Source organism: Onychostoma macrolepis, chromosome 19, assembly GCF_012432095.1.
Source record: "Onychostoma macrolepis isolate SWU-2019 chromosome 19, ASM1243209v1, whole genome shotgun sequence".
NCBI classification, from domain to species: Eukaryota; Metazoa; Chordata; class Actinopteri; order Cypriniformes; family Cyprinidae; genus Onychostoma; species Onychostoma macrolepis.
Window position 1 is genome coordinate 3,971,618 of NC_081173.1, and position 20,752 is coordinate 3,992,369.

General features: G+C 44.6%; 1 protein-coding gene across 1 annotated transcript in view; it reads right to left on the reverse strand.

The window, feature by feature from the left end:
* Positions 1–331: 331 nt before the first annotated feature.
* oprd1a (opioid receptor, delta 1a) overlaps positions 332–20,752 on the reverse strand; it is a 30,796-nt gene continuing 10,375 nt past the window's right edge. The window contains exons 2-3 of the mRNA XM_058754211.1: positions 2,210–2,565; positions 332–2,056 (exon numbers count right to left, since the gene is read on the reverse strand). Coding sequence (XP_058610194.1) covers positions 1,527–2,056; positions 2,210–2,565 — 886 coding nt within the window. The 3' untranslated portion in view covers positions 332–1,526. The remainder of the gene's footprint in view (positions 2,057–2,209; positions 2,566–20,752) is intronic.

Consider the following 20,752-nt stretch of genomic DNA (forward strand, 5'->3'; position numbering starts at 1 on the left):
TATCTACGGACATTCCTCTTTTGCTACACTTCTGACTTGACTGTAAAGCACATTGATATATATATATATATATATATATATATATATATACAGTATATATATATATATATATATATATATATATATATATATATGATCAAATTGCATTCATTACAGGTCAAAATCAAGACATTCAGAAATGATTTTAGGGTCGAAGAACTGCAATGTCACGGTCAACTAACACATAAAGTCAGTATATATAATAGTTATCTCAATATATATATATATATATATATATATATATATATATCAGGAACTCCAGAGAAAAGCTTCTTGTGAATTTTGACCTTGCTTCTGGACACAATCAATATTTCTTGTAAAGGCAGAGCTAAGCCACTTTAATGCAATTTGATGTGACATTTAATGTATCATTATTCCAACACTCTTAAATGGTAATTTATTGTGTTTCTTCAGTAGGGTTTACTTTCCTCTTTAAGTAAACCTTATTGGGAATGTCCTGAAATGGTGGATTTCAGATGTCTGTCTGTACACCTCTTCACTGTAATTGAACAAAGAACGGCAACATTAGAAAATAAGTTTGTCCAGGGGCTATAGTTATGGAGTAAGTTGGAGAGGAGGCCACAGTTGATACAGAGTTTGATATCATGAGCTGGTCTTCAGCAATAATGGCTAATAATCCATCAATATTTATTTTTCCACAAGGCTCGGGTTCAAACCACATACTCTCTGGTCTGTATGTCATACCGTACTACCTTCCTTCACTTTTCTCCAACCTGACAGCAGTCTGTTCTGGGGCAAAACATATTTTCCCATCATTCCCCCGGAGTTTCCATCACTAGGGTTTACCACATTTGAGGAGATTTTTACATCTATTTCCCATGTTTGTTTGAGTTTTTTCTATTTCCCCAAGGCTTGTCCGCTTTCAGTCCAATATCTGAGAGATAGAGGAAATTAAATGTATAATCAACTACTGAAAATATTTTTCAGTTTCCTCTAAATGGAACCCATCTTCACTATTTGCTTTTGTAGCCTGTCTAGGATTTCATTTTTGATTGTAACAGCAGCTATTTTCACTCACAGAGAATTGAATCATCCATTCTTTGCAGACTTTAGGTGAATGGTCCTTCATCCATATTTTTGGGTTATGTCCACAAAACCAGTAATATTTCAGACCCTGAAAAATCCACCGGACCCCGAAAGTCTGTTTTGGTCATTGGTCTCAGAAGAGGCTCATCATTGTGTTAGCATTTCTTCCGAAGAAATGCTGGGGCCAATCCACAATACATAAAAAGAAAAAAATGGTGCAGGAGAGGAGCTGCTTAACTCAATCTCTCTGGTTATCTTCTGAATATGCAAAACTTGAGATAGTATTGAGTACTGTGGAGCTGTATGCTTTCCAAGATGTAGGAAGTGGCTCTTCCATTCTGTTCCTAGAATTCAGTAGTGGAGATTTGAGTGACCTCAGATTGAAGGTCCTGCTGAACTCTTCTGGACTGGGACCCCCGTGGGACCCTCTCCAGGCCTAGTCATACTGGCTTCTTTCCTGTCTCTGAAGGTGCACAAATTGACACAGGCTCCCTTGTGGCATTCCTTGCTCGGTTAAGGCTATTCTGGTCAGCTCTGGTTCGGAAGGGTGGGCAGAAGTCTCGAAAGCATCTCTTGAAATTCTCATCCAAGAAAGCGTAGAGGACAGGATTGAGGCTGCTGTTGGTATAGCCGAGTGCGATACACAGGTGCCAGCTGGCAATCACAAAGGGGTTCTTCTGGTTGACGTCTACAAGTGTTTTGACAATGATGAAGATGTGGATGGGTGTCCAGCAGATAATGAAGGCAGCCACCACTACCAAGACCATTCGAGTGATTCTACGCATGTTTCTGTCCTTCTCCTTTGAGCCTGAGAGAATACGGACACTTCTCAAACGTAGGATCATCAGACCATAGCAGATTGTGATGACTAGCACTGGTACCACAAATGCAAAGATAAACACACAAATCTTCGTCACTGTGTCCCAGTACCAGTCTGGATCAGGGAACTTCAGCATGCAGACAGTTGCACCTGTTATGGAATAAATTTAATTATAGTTATAGAATCAGAATTCTAATTAGATTTTAAAGAAGGTTCACTTTTGATTGATTGGTTTTATCAAGACACATCTTCCAACAAATAGACTTGCTTTCTAAAAAATCTTGCTTTTAAATACGTACTTACCTTGGTTTGTCACTCTGGTAACTGCCATTATCATGATTGGCACTCCAACAGCAGAGGAGAGAATCCAGATGCACACATTGATGATTTTGGCCTTGATGGGGGTACGAAATTCCAGCGCTCTCACAGGGTGGCACACGGCAATATAACGGTCCACGCTCATCATAGTGAGGGTGAAGATACTGGTAAACATGTTATAGTAGTCAATAGCTATGACAATTTTACATAGAATCTCACCAAAAGGCCAGGTGTTCATTAGATACTTGGCACTCTGGAATGGAAGTGTACTAGTGGCCAGAGCATCTGCCAGTGCCAAATTGAAGATGTAGATATTGGTGGCGGTTTTCAGTTTTGTGTATCTGCAGACACAAAAACAACAGAGCAGTTTGTTAGGACACATGTATGGGTTGGCTAATGTGGTCTTATACTTTGTAGTTTATAAAACTGGCGTGGCACGGTGGCTCAGTGGGTAGAATTGTCGCCTCACAGCAAGAAATTTATTGGTTCAGGTACCAGCTGAGCTAGGAAAACTTTCTGTGTGGAGTTGCATGTTCTCCCTTTGTCTGTGAGGAGAACATGCAAATATGTCTAAAATCACCAGGTGCTCTGGTTTCCCTCACAATCCCTACCTGTGGGAATAGGCTGATAGGCCTGCAGAGAACAGAAGCAGCTAAACGTGGTAGTACTAGTTTTCACCAGAAAAACATTTAATAGTCAAAAGTTTGGTTAGAAGTTGGGTAAATTCAGTGCCATCCAAGTGACCTGTCTCCAGTTTATTCTTATTTTGTAAGACCTGCTGCCTTTGAAACACCAGACCCTTATGTACACTGTCTATAAACTCGATGTAACAGGAACCACACGTTTAAGTAGGTTTTAGGTTAGGTCCAACTTATTTTAGAGAAGAGGAGATCACATCAGCAAACCATCGGGTACCTCAAGGATCAGTGCATGGCTCTTTCTGTTCTCACTATTCAGAGAGTCACTGGGTAGAATCATTCAGGACACTAATGCCATTCATATCTGGCAGGAACCAAATGTTAGTGAGCTGAATGGTTTTTTTTGGGGTTCAGCTGATTTTGAGCTGGCATTTGATTAGTTTTCTGTGTACCACCTTTACTATCTATTTTAATTCTTGTGACTCAATACCTGGAAACATCAACCAGGTTAAAGAGTTGAATATGGTCTGTTTGATTAGGAAGAGTTCAAAAAGTGTACTGTTGGTGTGCCTTCAAAATCAAAATAAATAAATGCTTCCTTCAAAATTTCGAGTCTCAGGTCTGGCAGGAATTATCGGTGGGAGGAGTGAATAACCAGTGCTCTCTCCACCCTCAATACCACGACTGACTTGAGCAAGGCACTGGACCCCCAACTGCTCCCCGGGCGCCACAGCATTGGCTGCCCACTGCTCCGGGTGTGTGTCCACGGTGTGCATGTGTGCACTTGGATGGGTTAAATGCAGAGCACAAATTCTGAGTATGGGTCACCATACTTGGCCACACATCACTTCACTGTTCTCTATCATTATACTGGGTAAAGAGCTCGGAAAACTTTTGGTACTTCGGTCCAATTGTTTTCACATTGCACATCATGATATTGTTACCCACAACTGAGGCATCTAACCTCCAATTGCTCCCTAGGCATGGTAGCAAAAATGCTTGCCAATTGCATTGAGTGTTCACTACTCAATGCTGTGTGTGCACTTTGATGGGTTAAATGCAGAGGACTTTATTGTTGAGTTCATGCATGTCTAGTCAAGTCTTGAGTCATTGAGCGAACATCATTGAGCCAGTAAGTGGCACCAAGTGACTGTATTTATGTCAGCAGACTATTCAACCAATTCACTCAACAACACTTATTCATTCAGTTATGAAACTTCGGGAACCAAACAGCAGGAACCAAACTGTTGCTTCACTTCATTGAGAACAAGGATGAAAAAATATATATTATTTGTGCACTGGCCAGTGCTGATGCCAATCATGTGAAATCACCTTAGTCATTGAAAGGATACTATGACAAATATATTGCTCTCCTCAGTGAACATGGCAAAGAATGAAAGCTCTATCAATCCCAGGTAAACATGCATGCTCAGTAGATCCTTCCCAATCTCTATTTTACATAATACTCTATAACTGTAAATACTGAAGCGCAGCCAAAGTCATCGTTGGTAATTATAAAGTGGCATTTTAGAATTAGTAATATAGGCTTGCACCTGTTTAAATATTCATGTTTTGAATTGCGCTCGCAGGGATGCTGGAAGTATGGCCTTGAGACGCAGCGTCTCGTTCCCTTCGAGGAACCATGGATACATGCGTAACCTGTAGTGAAAAAGGTGGTTTCAGTTTTTTTAAGACTCTCTTTGGTTTGTTTGTCCTTATTTATTTACTTGTACATACTTGTTCCATCATACAGTTATATAAAAGCAATATCAAACACACTGTGTGATTGCACTCCTGCTCATGTAGGACATATGTGAACAGTGTATTGTACAGTTTATTGTGTTGCATATTGTCTATTAAACATTTTCTACATTTTCTATCCACTCATCCATCAAAGCACTTCAAAGCACATCTCCTTGTGGTGATTATTATTATTATTATTATTATTATTAGTAGTAGTAGTATTTTGTATTCCTCCAATCTTAACATTAATTTTAAATAATTAAAAGGATCTGCTAAAAGGGCAAATTTATGTGTCCAAAAATGCATTTTACATGGTTATAGATACTAAGACCTGACAAATATATTGCTCTCCTCAGTGAACATGGCAAAGAATGAAAGCTCTATCAGTTATGGATACTAAGACCACCCCCCTTACCCTCCCCCATCTCTTCATTATCAACCATTTTACTGTCATCATGTACTTGTAAAGTGAAAAATGAGTTTACCCTGAGGCAACATCATGGAAGACACACATAATGTTATGCAGTAAGTGAAAACTGTTTTTGTTCCAAATATTTATTCAAGGTAGCACAATAATTTAGCCTTAATAAATCAGATTAATTAGAATGCTTTGCTAAGAGCATAACAATAAATATAATTTGTTCATGCTTTTTGGACTAATGTCAAAGCTCTCAAAGCACTCTTATCACCATTTCCGTGTTGTGTATATATCAGATGGAATGAATAAACAAAATAAGCAAAACCGTGCAATGAAAAAGAAAGCACTAAATATGTAGGTATATTGTTTTTGAAATGCAATTTATAGTATACAATTTACATATGACTCAAAACACAGAAAATAAATGTTTCATCTTATGCTAAAACGTCTCAGGTTACACATGTAACCATGGTTCCCCGAAGGGAACGAGACGCTGCGTCGAGACGCTTTGGGAACGCCTTCAGCGTGACCGTGCTCTGAACCACGTGTGTAATCTCTCCAATGGATGGGCAAGACTTCACGGGCGAGTGACGTAATCAACCAGGAAGCTTAAAAGCATGAGCGGTGGAACTGGCGTCACCTTCCACGAGTGAAGCAAGCGCTCGCAGGGATGCTGGAAGTATGGCCTCGAGATGCAGCATCTCGTTCCCTTCGAGGAACCATGGTTACATGCGTAACCTGAGACGTTCCCCTTCAGGAACTCGAGCTGCATCGAGACGCTTTGATGCCCACACCGCCAGACTTACAAAATCCCTGCCTAGTGTGGATGGAGCACAGCTAGGCAGAGAGAACAGAAGAGCCAGGGGTGGCTCACATATCTAGGCCATAGAACCCGACAAAGGTTAGGGGCGTGGACCATCACGCAGCGTTGCAGATGTCCTGCATAGAGGCACCTGCCAAAAAGGCCTTGGAGGCCGCCATACTTCGGGTTGAGTGAGCCATGACCTACAGAGGCGAGGGGAGATCAGAGGAGACCTCGTAGGCAATGCAAATGGCATCCGCAATCCACCGACTGAAGGTCTGTTTAGAAGCAGGCAGACCTCTCTTAGGGGGACCATAGCATACTAGCAGTTGGTCCGCCCTTCTCCACAGGGCAGCTCTGTGGACGTATGTGTCCAGTGCTCGCACCGGACACATACAATTAAGCTTCTGCTGGTCAGGCTCCCTGAAGGGAGGAGGACAGAAGGCCTGGAGTCTGACAGGCCGTGGTGTAGAGGAAGGGACCTTAGGGACATACTCTACATACTCTCGAGGGTAGAGAAATGCTTTGGCCAGACCGGGCACAAAGTCGAGAAAGGAAGGGGCCACTGAGAGGGCCTGCAGATCCCCAACTCTCTTAAGAGAAGATATCGCCAGAGGAAATGGGTTAACGCTGCAGAGAAACGGGGCCGGCAAGGACTCCAGAACTGTACAAATCGGGTAGTTGACTAGGTCGATCTGGCGGTCTCCGCACCATGAAGTGAAAAGTTTCCACTTCAGGGCGTACCGTTTCCTCGTAACGCAATCGTAACGTAATCCAGAGGGAGCTCTGGATTGGAGGATGGTCTCAACAACCTCGGTTGAGAGACGGGAAGCTATGAGCTGTGCCCCCTCAGAGGCCACACCCACAGCTTCCACAGCTCTGGGCGAGGGTGGACGATAGCGCCCCCCGCCTGAGAGAGGAGATCCCTCCTGACGGGAATCTCCCATGGAGAGCTGTTGAGGAGAGAAATCAGGTCTAAGAACCATACTCGGCCCGGCCAGAACGGGGCTACTAGAAGCAGACAGACCCCATCCCGGCGCAATCTCGCCAGACCTCCCTGGAGCAGAGCAATCGGGGGAAAGGTGTACAGATGAAGCCTCTGCCAAGTCTGTACCATAGCATCCAGCCCCAGTGGAGCTGGAGGAGTCAGAGAGTAACAGAGGGGACATTGCGATGTCTCCCGAGTCGCAAAGAGGTCCACCCGAGCCTGGCCAAACACTCTCCATATCTGCTTCACCACCTCGGGGTGAAGCATCCATTCCCCGGCCTCGGCCCCTGCCTCGAAAGGTAGAGATACCCAGGAATGTAGACGGCTCTCAGCGAGAGGAGTCTGTCCTGGGACCACACGCAGACCTCCCTAGTGGTTGATGTAAGAGACCACCGCTGTGTTGTTGTTGCGCACCAACACATGGCAATCTCTTAGTTCCGGGAGGAAGTGTTTCATTACTCAAAACATGGCCAGCATCTCCAGGCAGTTGATGTGCCACGTCAGATGGCGGACTCTCCACAGGGTGGCCACTCATGACCGCACCCCAAACCGGTGAGGGACGCATCCGTCGCTAGCTATGAGTTAGTGCATTCACAGTGGTCTCTTCCGGGTCCTGTCTGCCGTGCTGCTGAGAGGTTTACGAATGTAGTTCCATGTAGCTTCACTTTTCTGTTGAATCTCTACCTTACTTTCACTCTTTGTTGTTTAAAGTGATAAGATATAACTTAATTCCCACCATATTTCTGATATTATCTATCAAACTAATCTAACTAATTTAATCGTTTGCTTTTAATTTAAAACCGTGAGTGCAGCGTGCGTGCAGGGCATTAGCATTCGTTAGCCGGTTAGCTTGTCATTCGGTTCCATTCGTGTTTCTATTCGTGCCTATTATTGTTTTCTTTTTTCTTGCTCCGTTTCATTTCTCTCTCACCCTGTTTTTCACGAGTTCATCAAACAGTGGTAAGTGAATCATTCATCAAACACGGTGAGTAATGGCTCCTTCTCCTGCTATTGTTATTTGCACCGCTTGCCACATGTATAGTTTATCTCTCTCTCTCTGTCGGCGACGAGGGATTCACATGTGTTAAATGCAGGCAGGGAAATATTTAGGCTGACAGAGAAGATTTTGGAACTAGAGACACGCATCCAAACTGTAGTTGAGGATAGTAAGAATGTGAGGGCTGTTGATACTGCTTTGGATGCGACTAGCTCAGCGAGTCCTGTACATTGTTCATTTCTGGTTAATAGGTTCTGGTAAGCCTCCGCAGCAGGGCAACTGGGTGACTGTGAGGCGGCATAGTCGCGGGTCAAAACACCAATCTTCCATTCCGATATTCCGATATACCCTTGGGAAATATCATCAGGAAACATGATGTTAGCTTTCACTGTTATGCTGATGATACTCAGCTCTATATGTCTTCGTGGCCTAGTGAAACACACCAAATTGAGAAACTAACGGAATGCATAGTCGAAATAAAAAACTGGATGACGAGTCATTTCTTTACTGCTAACTTGTAAACCCCCACATGTAATAACTTAGAACACTTGATGGCTGCTCTATAAATTCTTCGTCATCAGTCATCAGAACCTTGGTGTGCTATTTGATAGCAATCTTTCCTTTGACAGCCACATTTCTAGCATTTGTAAAACCGCATTTTTTCATCTTAAAAATATATATAAATTGAGACCTATGCTCTCAAAGTCAAATGCAGAAATGTTAATTCATGCATTTACAACCTCAAGGTTAGATTATTGTAATGCTTTATTGGGCGGTTGTTCTGCACGCTTAAAAAACAAACACCATATAGTCCAAAATGCAGTCAAGTTCAAGTCAAGTCAAGTTGAGCTTTATTGTCATTCCGCTACATGCGGGGCACACAGTGGAACGAAATGTCGTGCCTCACAGGACCACGGTGCTACATAAATACAGGCATACAACAATGGAGTAAGACAATATAAACCTATACACAACTATCCTACTGATAGATTTTGACTATAAATATACTATCTATAAAAAGTACCTATACAAACTAAAAAATACAAACTATACAAACTATACGAATGCTTCAGATAAATACTGTACATGTGCAAGGGGAAACATTGAGTTCAAGCAGCTGGCTGGGGAACAGTGCAGGATGATTTGTCGTGCATGAGCATGTAAACATGCATATATTACTGAGTTCTTTTTGTGGGATTTGTGTACACACAGCAGTGTGTGTGAAAAGTGACTAGTGCGCATAGAGGAGGAGAGTGTGCTACTACAGGTGGTTTGTACAGGCCCACTCACCTGTGTGTAGCACACTTCGAATTGCACATTACATGTTACAGGAGGTAGGGGGTTTGTATGGGGGTTCAGAGAGTGGCTGGGTGATTTGAGTTCAGGGCTCTCACAGCCTGGGGGAAAAAGCTGTTGAGCAGTCTGGCAGAGCGGGCTCTGATGCTCCGGTACCATCTTCCTGATGGTAGGAGCTGGAAGAGACTGTGGGAGGGGTGTGTGGAGTCCTTCATGATACTATTTGCTTTGCTGGAGCATCGTGTGAGGAAAATATCCAGGATGGAGGGGAGAGGGGCACCGATGATCCTTGCAGCGGTGTTCACTGTCCGCTGGAGGGTCTTGCGGTCTGCTGCAGTACAGTTCCCGTACCAGACAGTGATGCAGCTGGTCAGCACACTCTCAATGGTGCCCCTGTAGAAAGTGGTGAGGATGGGTGGAGGGAGACTTGCTCTTTTCAGCCGGCGGAGGAAGTGTAGGCGCTGTTGTGCCTTCTTGGAGAGTGACATGGTGTTGGTGGACCAGGTGAGATCCTCTGTGATGTGCACCCCCAGGAATTTAGTGCTGCTGACTCTCTCCACAGTCACATCAACGGAGTTTCTCCTGAAGTCCATCACAACCTCCTTTGTCTTACTCACATTGAGGGACAGGTTGTTAGTGCCACACCATTCAGCCAGCTGTGCCACTTCCTCTCTGTAGTGCGTTTCATCGTTGTTGCTGATGAGACCTACCACTGTTGTGTCGTCAGCAAACTTGATGATGTGGTTGGAGCTGGACTTGGCAGTGCAGTCGTGGGTCAGCAGCGTGAAGAGCAGCGGGCTGAGCACACAGCCTTGTGGGGCACCTGTGTTCAGTGTGGTAGTGCTCGAGGTGTTGTGGCCGACACGGACTGACTGAGGTCTTCGGTTAGAAAGTCCAGGATCCAATTGCAGAGGGAATTGTTAAGGCCCAGCAGGTTGAGTTTATTTATGAGCTGTTGTGGGATTATTGTGTTGAATGCTGAGCTGAAGTCAATGAACAGCATTCTAACGTAGGAGTCTTTATTTTCTAGGTGGGTAAGAGCCAGGTGGAGAGTGGAGGAAATTGCATCGTCCGTAGAGCGGTTCGGACGGAATGCAAACTGGAGCGGATCGAGTGTGTTGGGGAGGCTGGTTTTGATGTTGTGCATGACTAACCTCTCAAAGCACTTCATTATACTCATCTTACTCAAGATGGCGGCGCGAGTACATCGCGAGGCTCTGGGTCTCTCCAGATTTTGCAATTTTGCTGTATTTTTCTTACTCATCTCGGGCCTGTTCATGCAGAACAGTTGTGCCTTTACATCGTACACCCGTTGTGAGCTTTTGGATATCGGTTTGCGAATTTCCGACATTTTTATGGACAATCTTCGACTCCTTCCTGAGATCGCTAGAACACCCGAGGCTATGTACCCTACCCGGCCGGGCGGAAGTGCTCGCAGGCGGCGTCGAGATCGTAAACAAAGGCGGGGGAAGCGCGGAGGACTAAGAGCTAAGCTAAGGCTAACACCACACCGGCTCTCTTTACCCAGCATTTTCCTTGCCAATGTACGGTCGCTAGTGAACAAAATGGAGGAGATTCGACTCAGCATCACACACAGCAAGAAACGTTTGAACTGTAACGTCCTAATCTTCACGGAAACCTGGTTAAACAGCGGAATACCGGACACCGCTATTGAGCTAGCGGGACGCCACACACTCCGGGCGGATAGAACATTAGATGGCTCCGGTAAGACCAGAGGTGGTGGACTGTGCATTTACATTAACAAAGCTTGGTGCACAAACTCTGCTATTGTTGGGAGTCATTGTTCAACTAACCTTGAGTTTCTCATGGTTAAATGTAGACCGTTTTATCTACCGCGGGAGTTCACTTCCACCATTATAACTGCAGCCTATATTCCCCGGATGCTGATGCCAAGCTTGCTATGAAAGAACTTCACGCAGCCATCAGTAAACAACAGACTGATCACCGGGCGGCTTTTATTGTTGCAGGTGACTTTAATCACTCAAACTTAAAGTCAGTGCTACCCAAGTTTCACCAGCATGTTTCCTGTCACACCAGAGGAAACAAAACCTTAGACCATGTTTACACAAACATGGCTGGAGCTACGTTGCGACACCCCTCCCCACCTGGGACAGTCAGATCACCTTTCTTTGTTCCTCACCCCAAATATGCACCCCTCATCAACCGTGTGAAGCCATCAGTGAAGACCATCAAGGTGTGGCCTGCGGGGGCAGATTCCACACTCCAGGAAAGGTTTCTACACACAGACTGGAGTATGTTTGCTTCTCAAGCCACCAGTGGCGCTCACACAGACATTGACTCTTACACCTCTGTATTGGATCATATCAATATCACCATTGACAGTGTTACAACCCAGAAACAGATCACCACATATCCAAATCAGAAGCCTTGGATGAACAAGGAAGTGCGACTCCTGTTGTCACGCAACACTGCCTTCAGATCAGGAGATGCACAAGCCTACAGCACATCCAGAGCAAACCTGAAGAGGGGCATCAAAAAGGCCAAGCACTGCTACAAGCTAAAGATAGAGGGACACTTTTCCAACTCTGACCCTCGACGCATGTGGCAGGGCATTCAGGCCATCAGTAACTACAAACCCACCCACTCCACCCCCGCAGCCACTGATGTCAACTTCCTGAACGAGCTAAATTACTTTTATGCTCGCTTTGAAAGAGACAACAGAGAAACTGCCACCAAGCTCAATCCCTCAGCTGACCACCCACCAATCATACTCTCCTCCACAGATGTCTGCAAGGAACTGAGCCGGATCAGCGCGCACAAGGCTGCTGGACCAGACAACATCCCTGGTCGTGTTCTCAGGGCATGTGCGGAGCAGCTCGCTGAGGTTTTTACAGACATTTTCAATCTGTCTCTTGCCCAAGCAGCCGTACCAACATAATTTAAATGCACTTCCATTGTGCCAGTGCCAAAACACTCTAGTCCGAGGTGCCCTAATGACTACCGCCCTGTAGCACTCACACCCATCGTCATGAAGTGCTTTGAGTGGCTGGTCCTGGAACACCTAAAAGACTCTCTACCATCCACATTGGACTCACACCAGTTTGCCTACCGTAGCAATAGGAGCACAGAGGATGCAGTTTCCATGGCACTGCACTCTGTGCTCACTCACCTGGACAATAAGAACACTTATGCACGTATGCTGTTTGTTGACTTCAGCTCAGCATTCAACACTGTCATCCCAACCAAGTTAATAGCCAAACTTGGAGACCTGGGCATCAATACCTCAATGTGCAACTGGATTTTGGACTTCCTGACCAACAGACCCCAGAATGTTCGATCAGGATTCACCTGCTCCACATCCATCACACTTAACACTGGTGTACCACAGGGCTGTGTGCTAAGCCCGTTTCTCTACTCCCTCTTCACCTCCGACTGCAAGCCTGTGTATGGATCTAATTCCATCATCAAGTTTGCAGACGACACCACGGTGATTGGCCTCATCAGTAACAACGATGAGACTGCCTATAGGGAGGAGATCCAGCACCTGGCCACATGGTGCACTGAAAATAACCTGCTCCTCAACACCACCAAAACAAAGGAGCTCATCGTGGACTTCAGGAAGGAGTCAAGAGGCACACACGACACCATCCACATCAATGGAATGGCTGTTGAGCGTGTCTCCAGTTTCAAGTTCCTGGGGATCCACATCTCGGCGGACATGTTGTGGAAAACCAACACCTCCAGCCTGGTCAAGAAGGCTCACCAGCACCTCTTCTTTCTGAGGACACTGAGGAAGAATCAGCTCTCCTCAGCTATCCTGGTGAACTTCTATCGCTGCGCAATAGAAAGCATCCTGACCAACTGTGGCACTGCAGCGGGTGGTGAAAACTGCCCAGCGCATCACAGGGACTCCACTACCTGCCATCGAACACATCCAGAGGAAACGCTGTCTGCATCGAGCTCACAGCATCCTTAAGGACTCCTCTCACCCAGCCCACAGACTGTTTTCTCTCCTGCCCTCCGGCAGGCGTTTCAGGTGCCTCCGGACCAGGACCAGCAGATTAAAGAACAGTTTCTTCCCCAGAGCTGTCTCTTTACTGAACTCTAACCCCCGTTGATCCACTTCCTCATATATTATTAACTCTTCTCTCCTACCTCACATCGGCCTTATTTGCACTACTGAATGTAAATTTTTATTACAGTAACAACTGTTTACTTTTGTATCTTGCACTACCATACCTAAATTGGATTATGCTCATTTGCACTGCTGACTGTTGTTTACATTATCAATGTTTACATTAACATTTTGCACCGTATGTCTAATTGTAATATGCAATCACTTCCACTGCACTTTTACACCTTGTTTATAGTAATAGCCATCTGTATATATATTATATTGATAGTACATATCACCTGTAAATTCTGTTTATAGTAATAGCCATCTGTATATTTATTCACTATACATATTAACCTGTAAATTCTGTTTATATTAATAACCATCTTTCTATATATATTTATACATATATTCAGTACATATCCTTGTCCTGCACTTATTCAACCATTGTATATCCTGCACTTGCTGCTATTGCACTTCTGGTTAGACCTAAACTGCATTTCGTTGCCCTGTACCTGTACTTGTGTAATGACAATAAAGTTGAATCTAATCTAATCTAATCTAATCTAATCTAATTATGATTGGAGTCTATGCTATGGGACGGTAGTCATTTAGACAGGACACAGGTGATTTCTTTGGTACCGGTATGATTGTTGTGAATTTGAGACATGTGGGGACGACTGCCTGGCTCAGCGAGGTGTTGAAGATATCTGTTAGGACATCTGTCAGCTGTGCAGCACAGTCTTTCAGTACACGGCCAGGTATGTTGTCGGGACCCGCAGCCTTGCGTGGGTTGATCCTAGATAGGGACTTCCTTACGTCGGCTGGAGACAGACAGAGCGCCTGGTCGTTGGGAGGTGTGGGCAGTTTTTGTGCAGGTGTGTCATTCTGCATTTCAAACCGTGAGTAAAAGTGGTTGAGTGCATCTGGGAGGGATGTGTCATCACAGGCCTGTGGCGGGGGCTTGTAGTCTGTGATGGTCTGAATAGCTTGCCACAGGCTCCGTGTGTCACTGCTGTCTGTGAAGTGATTTTTTGAGCATATGACCGTTTTGCATTTTTGATGCTGCGGGACAGATTGGCTCTTGCTGTTTTGAGGGCTGCTTTATCTCCTGATCTGAATGCTTCATCTCTGGTCTTTAGCAGCCCACGAACCTCTGCTGTCATCCATGGCTTCTGGTTGGCGCGTGTGGTGATGGTCTTGGTGACTGTCACATCATCAGTGCACTTTTGGATGTAAGCAGTCACTGTTTCAGTGTACTCCTGCAGGTCTGTGTGGTTGTTGTAGGTGGCCGCCTCTTTGAACATGTTCCAGTCTGTGTCCTGGAAGCAGTCCTGCAGTGCTGAGGTGGCATTGTTTGGCCATACCTTGATCTGTTTGTGAACCGGTTTGGCCAGTTTCAGAAGTGGTCTGTATGCTGGGATTAGCATAACAGAGATGTGGTCCGAGTACCCGAGGTGGGGGCGGGGTTCAGCTTTGTATGCGCTCTTAACTGTTGTGTAAACAAAGTCCAGTGTGTTATTTCCCCTTGTTGCAAAGTTCACATGTTGGTAGAACTTTGGCAAAACTGTCTTTAAGTTTGCGTGGTTGAAGTCACCGGCTATGATGAAAAAGCCGTCGGGGTTATTTGTTTGTTGTTCGCTGATGGCGCTGTACAGCTCATGACGCGTCCTTTGCATTTGCGCATCGGTGGGATGTATACCGTGACAATAACAATGGCCGTGAACTCCCGCGGCAGATAGAACGGTCGACACTTCACAAACATAAACTCCACCAGCGATGAACAGTGTTTTGTCACTACCCCAGCATTGTTACACCATTCTTTGTTGGCGTACACACACAAGCCACCGCCGCGAGTCTTACCAGACAGTGATGAATCTCTGTCCGCGGTAGCAAGTTAGTCCGTGCAGCTGAATGGCGGAGTCCGGGATGTTGTCGTTCAGCCATGTTTCAGTGAAAACAAACACACAACAATCCCTTGTCTCATGCTGTGTAGATCGACTGAGTTAAATTAAGTCCAGTTTGTTTTCCAGAGAGCGAACGTTTGAGAGCATGAGTGTTGGAAGAGCCGGTCTTGTGGGGTATTCCCTCAGCCTAGCTCGTATACCTCCGCGCTTACCGCGCTTCCGTCCTCTCTCACACCGCTTGCGACGCCACCTTGTGCGGGTAGCGACAGTAGGCGAGGCCGCGGTCTCGAGGTCCGGCTTCAGCAGTAAACAGAGGCCTCGTAGCTTCTCAGTAGCTGCCGGCGAGAGTTGGTCTTTGTATGCGTTGCCGATATCCAAAAGTCTTTGGCGAACATATATGAGTTTAGGAGTGATTTCCTTATGAACTAGCGGTAAATTTACACTATTTGGAGACGAACAGACGACATTAAAAGACAAAAAAGCACCGTCTTTGGGACCTGGAGCAGCCGCTGCGTCTGATCGCGCCGCCATCTTGGATTGAGGGCTAGAGGGCTTGGATTGCAGCAGCTAGAGTCCTTACTAGAACCAGGAAATATGACCACATTAGCCCGGTTCTGTCAACACTGCACTGGCTCCCTATTAAACATCATATAGATTTTAAAAACATGTTAATTACTTATAAATCCCTGAATGGTTTAGCTCCTCAGTACTTGAGCGAGCTCTTATCGCATCCTCCACATACTGCGTTCTCAAAACTCTGGCCATTTGATAATACCTAGAATATCAAAATCAGCTGCGGGCGGCAGATCCTTTTCCTATTTAGCGCCCAAACTCACCGTAGCCACCCGATCCAGTCCGTATCCAGATCAGATGGTGGATCAGCACCTAGAGATGACCTCTAAAGCCCTGAATGTCAGCGGAGATCAGGACACCTAGATCAGCCCCAGAGACAGATCCCCAGTGAGGACCTCGTCACCTAGACGGCCATCGGGACAAGACCTCGGGAACCAGATGAGTCCTTTACACAGTCTGACATGGCTGCGGTTGGAATTGAACTGCTGGTTCGTCTGGTCAGAGGAGAACTGGCCCCCCCAACTGAGCCTGGTTTCTCCCAAGGTTTTTTTCTCCCTTCTGTCACCGTTGGAGTTTTGGTTCCTTGCCGCTGTCGCCTCTGGCTTGCTTAGTTGGGGACACTTAATTTCCAGTGATATCGTCTTGATTGCACAGATACTATTTAAACTGAACTGAGCTGGACGATGACATCACTGAATTCAATAATGAAATGCCTTTAACTGAAAATTGAGTGATTAATCTTGTCATTTTACATTATTGACACACTATTTTCCTATTTTGATATTGGAAAGTTGCTTTGACATAATCTGTATTGTTAAAAGCGCTATATAAATAAAGGTAACTTGACTTGACTCTCTTGACTGACATGAGGATCGACTCGATCCGAGCAGGGGACATACAGTATGTGCCTGCATCGTGGTCGAATCCCACACCACGCCCAGATACGTGGTCAAAACAAAATTATAAACGCAATACTTTTGTTTTTGACCCCATTTTTCACAAATCTGTCTAAATCTGTATTAGTGAGCACTTCTCCTTTGCCGAGATAATCCATCCACCTCACAGGTGTGGCATATCAAGATGCTGATTAGACAGCATGATTATTGCACAGGTGTGCCTTAGGCTGGCCACAATAAAAGGTCACTCTAAAATGTGCAGTTTTATCACACAGCACAATGCCACAGTTTTGAGGGAGCGAGCAATTGGCATGCTGACTGCAGGAATGTCCACCAGAGCTGTTGCCCGTGAATTGAATGTTCATTTCTCTACCATAAGCCGTCTCCAAAGGTGTTTCAGAGAATTTTTCAGTACATCAAACTGGCCTCACAACCGCAGACCACGTGTAACCACACCAGCCCGGGACCTCCACATCCAGCATCTTCACCTCCAAGATCGCCTGAGACCAGCCACCCGGACAGCTGCTGCAACAATCGGTTTGCATAACCAAAGAATTTCTGCACAAACTGTCAGAAACCGTCTCAGGGAAGCTCATCATCATGCTCGTCATCCTCATCAGGGTCTCGACCTGACTGCAGTTCGTCGTCGTAACCGACTTGAGTGGGCAAATGCTCACATTCGATGGCGTCTGACACTTTGGAGAGTGGTTCTCTTCACAGATGAATCCCGGTTTTCGCGGTTTGCTGATGTCAACGTTGTGGATCGAGACTGACTGATTTTCGGACTCCCCCCTGTCTAATCAGACCAGGTTGTAAATTATATATTGGGTAACAACATTGAATACTCACACCCCAACATATATGCAATAATGGCAATGTTGTTACCCAATATATAATTTACAACCTGGTCTCACAGAATTCCGTGTAATGGTATCACTTCTGTGAGCCCATCACAGAATTTTTGGCGATTCCGTGATGCCACCACAGATTCGGAGTTAAGGGTCCGTGGTCATTACACTGAATTCTGTGAGACCAGGTTGGCCGAGAAAGGTCTAGCCCACGATCTCGACACCTCGGTGTAGAGATCGGAGAAGAACAGCAGGCTCCGGTGTGGAGGTGGCGGCTTAGTTCGCAGAAAGCGTTCGTCCAGCTTGCTTTTCTGTGGTTCAGCCTTTTTCTCGACGGGCCAATTGATGTTCAACTTGGCCACAGCGCGAGTAACCACATCCAGCAACTCCTCATATTGGGGTGATTGAGGGTGCAAATCCTCATCAACGCTCACCACATCAACCTCCTCGGGGGAAGACAGGTGGAGCGTCGAGCCACGTCCCTGGGGGGAAGAAACTACAGAGCAGGCTTCTGATCCCAGAGAGCGGATCCCATGAGATCCAATTGCGAAGCCCATGAGTGCGGCCGTTGCTCTGCCTCGGCGGCAGCCGGACTAACACCGCAAGGAACGCTGGTGAAGACTCCCTCGGCAAAGAGAGCCTTCCGGGAGCGAAGTGCACGCAGCGGGAGAAGCACGCGATGGAGAAGCTCTCCATCGAGAGCCGACTCTGCGTGACTCGCTCCCAAGCAGACCACACACAGACTGTGTGTATCCCCAGCAGTGATGTAGCATTTGCAGGAGGAACACACAGCCTGTGTGATCTGCTCTCACCCAATTGTTTTGTCTTAGAAGAACTCTTAGACATTATGGAGCTTATTAATTGTGTGGGACAAACAACACCAAATAAGACTCACAACAAATAATGACAGACACATACAGAGTGCTTGCTGAATGACAAAAAGCAGACGCCGGTTTTAAGCTTCCTGGTCGTTTACGTCACCTGCCCGTGACGTCTTGCTCATCTATTGGACAGATTACATACGTGGTTCAGAGCATGGTCATGCTGAAGGCGTTCCCAAAGCGTCTCGACGCAGCTTGAGTTCCTGAAGAGGAACTTCATCTAGGCCTGGTGCAGGTCAATGAGACGTAACATAACAGCTATTAACACGAACACAGCTGGTATTATATAATAGTTATGCAAGTGCAGATCTCATATCTTGCTGATCATACGCTGAATTGTGCAACAGACCACAGGTTGTGGGTGGAGGTGTTTTTGTGAAATGCTGGAGAGATGTGATTTCCCAAAGGAGGGGAGCGTTTTCACGGACTACACTTATTACAGCTCCATTTATTAATCCCAGTTGTATGTCAGGTTGGCATGAAGCTCAACCTCAAAACTGCTGGAGATTAAGACCCCCAGGAAAGTCTTTTAATCATACATGGTATTTGAGGATGTATTTGCAGGGTTTAATGTTAATTAGACAGGCCACACAGGTATGGTATCAACACTGAATTAAATTCTTCCTTTTGCCCAAGAAAAAAATAATACTTTAAAATGTGATTCAGAAAAATAGAAAAATTCATTTAAAATAAATTTTAGTCATCCCCAAGGCAGACAATTTGATCTCTGTTTTTCCCAAGTAATTGGCAGTTATGTAAATGTCTGTGAATCACATTCAGTCCGTAGAGAGAGCTCTAGAGAAAAACCATCTCATCTCATGCCTATTCCCAGAGCAATTGTCCAGAACAATTGGCAGTGCAATATAGGCTCTTGCATTCTCCACTTTTTTATCTTCATCTGTAGCTATCAACACAGCATGAGAAAAAGGCATGAGCTGGATTTGGTTGAAAAAGAAAAATATCACTTAATTTGCGTTGATGGCGACGTTTAGTTTATTGTGTATTTTTATTCCTAATGTGTGTAGAAATAAGCTGCTAAAATGACAAAAAAATCCAAACCCCTTTCTTTGGTGAATTTCAAAGTTCAGCTCAAAAGCATGAAAAGCAAATGTACTGTAATGCCAGTGTCTGAGATGTTCCAATTACATGCATTGTAGGAATCACTATGTTACAATCATATTTTCTACATGTCCTTGTAGTGACTTAGAATTTACTTCAACTATTTGTATATGTATTATTTAAAAATTAAAATGCAGACAGTCCTTTAGAGATATGGATAGAAATGTAACTTGCCGCTTTCAGCTTAGTGGAGCTTAAATGTGAAAGATGTTAAAAAATATAGAAGATGATAATGATTAAGCTGAGGAGATAGTTTGGCATACCTGCAAGTAAGTAATTACATCTGTAATAAGGCCAAAAAAGGTTAATTTAAGCCTGCTGGTTATGCCATTGTTCTACAACATTTTAGTTTAGAAGTTAATTAGAAGGGGTAAACAAGACCATTCAATTATGACTAAATTGTGCATATTCTTTATTATTAAAATTCTTCAAATAGTGTACTATTCTTTCCCACATTCATTAAGACTCTTTTTACTTGAAACATCACATCAGATATCATCTTGCATAAATAATGTTTTTTTTTTCCTTTCTTTTTTTTTTATTAATGCAAAGGTATTTGCTGCAATATTTTCTAAAACATAGCCCTTTATCTTTTCAAAGTCAATAAAGCTGAACAGCATGTGCTCTATTGTGTTTTCTCTTGTTAACCGTCAATTTGAATCACCAACAACAGCTGAAATCGTCCTTACTCTGTGCCAACCCTGCAGTCAAGTGTGTTAAGCCACTGTCAAGAAAGCATTCATCTTTAGACGTCTCAAACATTCAGCTGAGATTCAGTTGAGTAGTTCCTCTAAACACCCGTGAGATGAGATTTGGATGAACCGTGGTCTGAGGGCTCAGGCTGGGTGGATTCACAGAAAAACTGCTGAACTTTGTGTGATCGTGCAGTGCTTTAGCACAAAAACAAAACAAAAAAAAAAAAAGTGATGTGCACTCACATTTAATGTTGTTCTTCTAATTTTCATGGGCAAAATCAAGTTATTTCAATAAAAACCCATGGAATATTATATGAGGATGAAATACTCCCTTAAAATTTGGCAACACTTTATTTTGATAGTCCACTTTAGGCAACTAATTTTGCAACTACTAAATTGATTTGCCACATTGAAAGCAGCTTGGACTTCTTCCGCTATTTTTCCTGGCAAGATGTTGCACTATTTCTGCCTGTGGAAAGCATGTGGTAAATGCAATGTTAGCTGAAAGAAATGTTTGTGTACATTTTGTATTATGTCAGTAATTTTAGGTAGTTTTGTGTACTACTGTTAAGTGAGCGTCACAAATATGCCACTGTCCTAACTACAGCAGATCGTTGTACACGTGCATTTG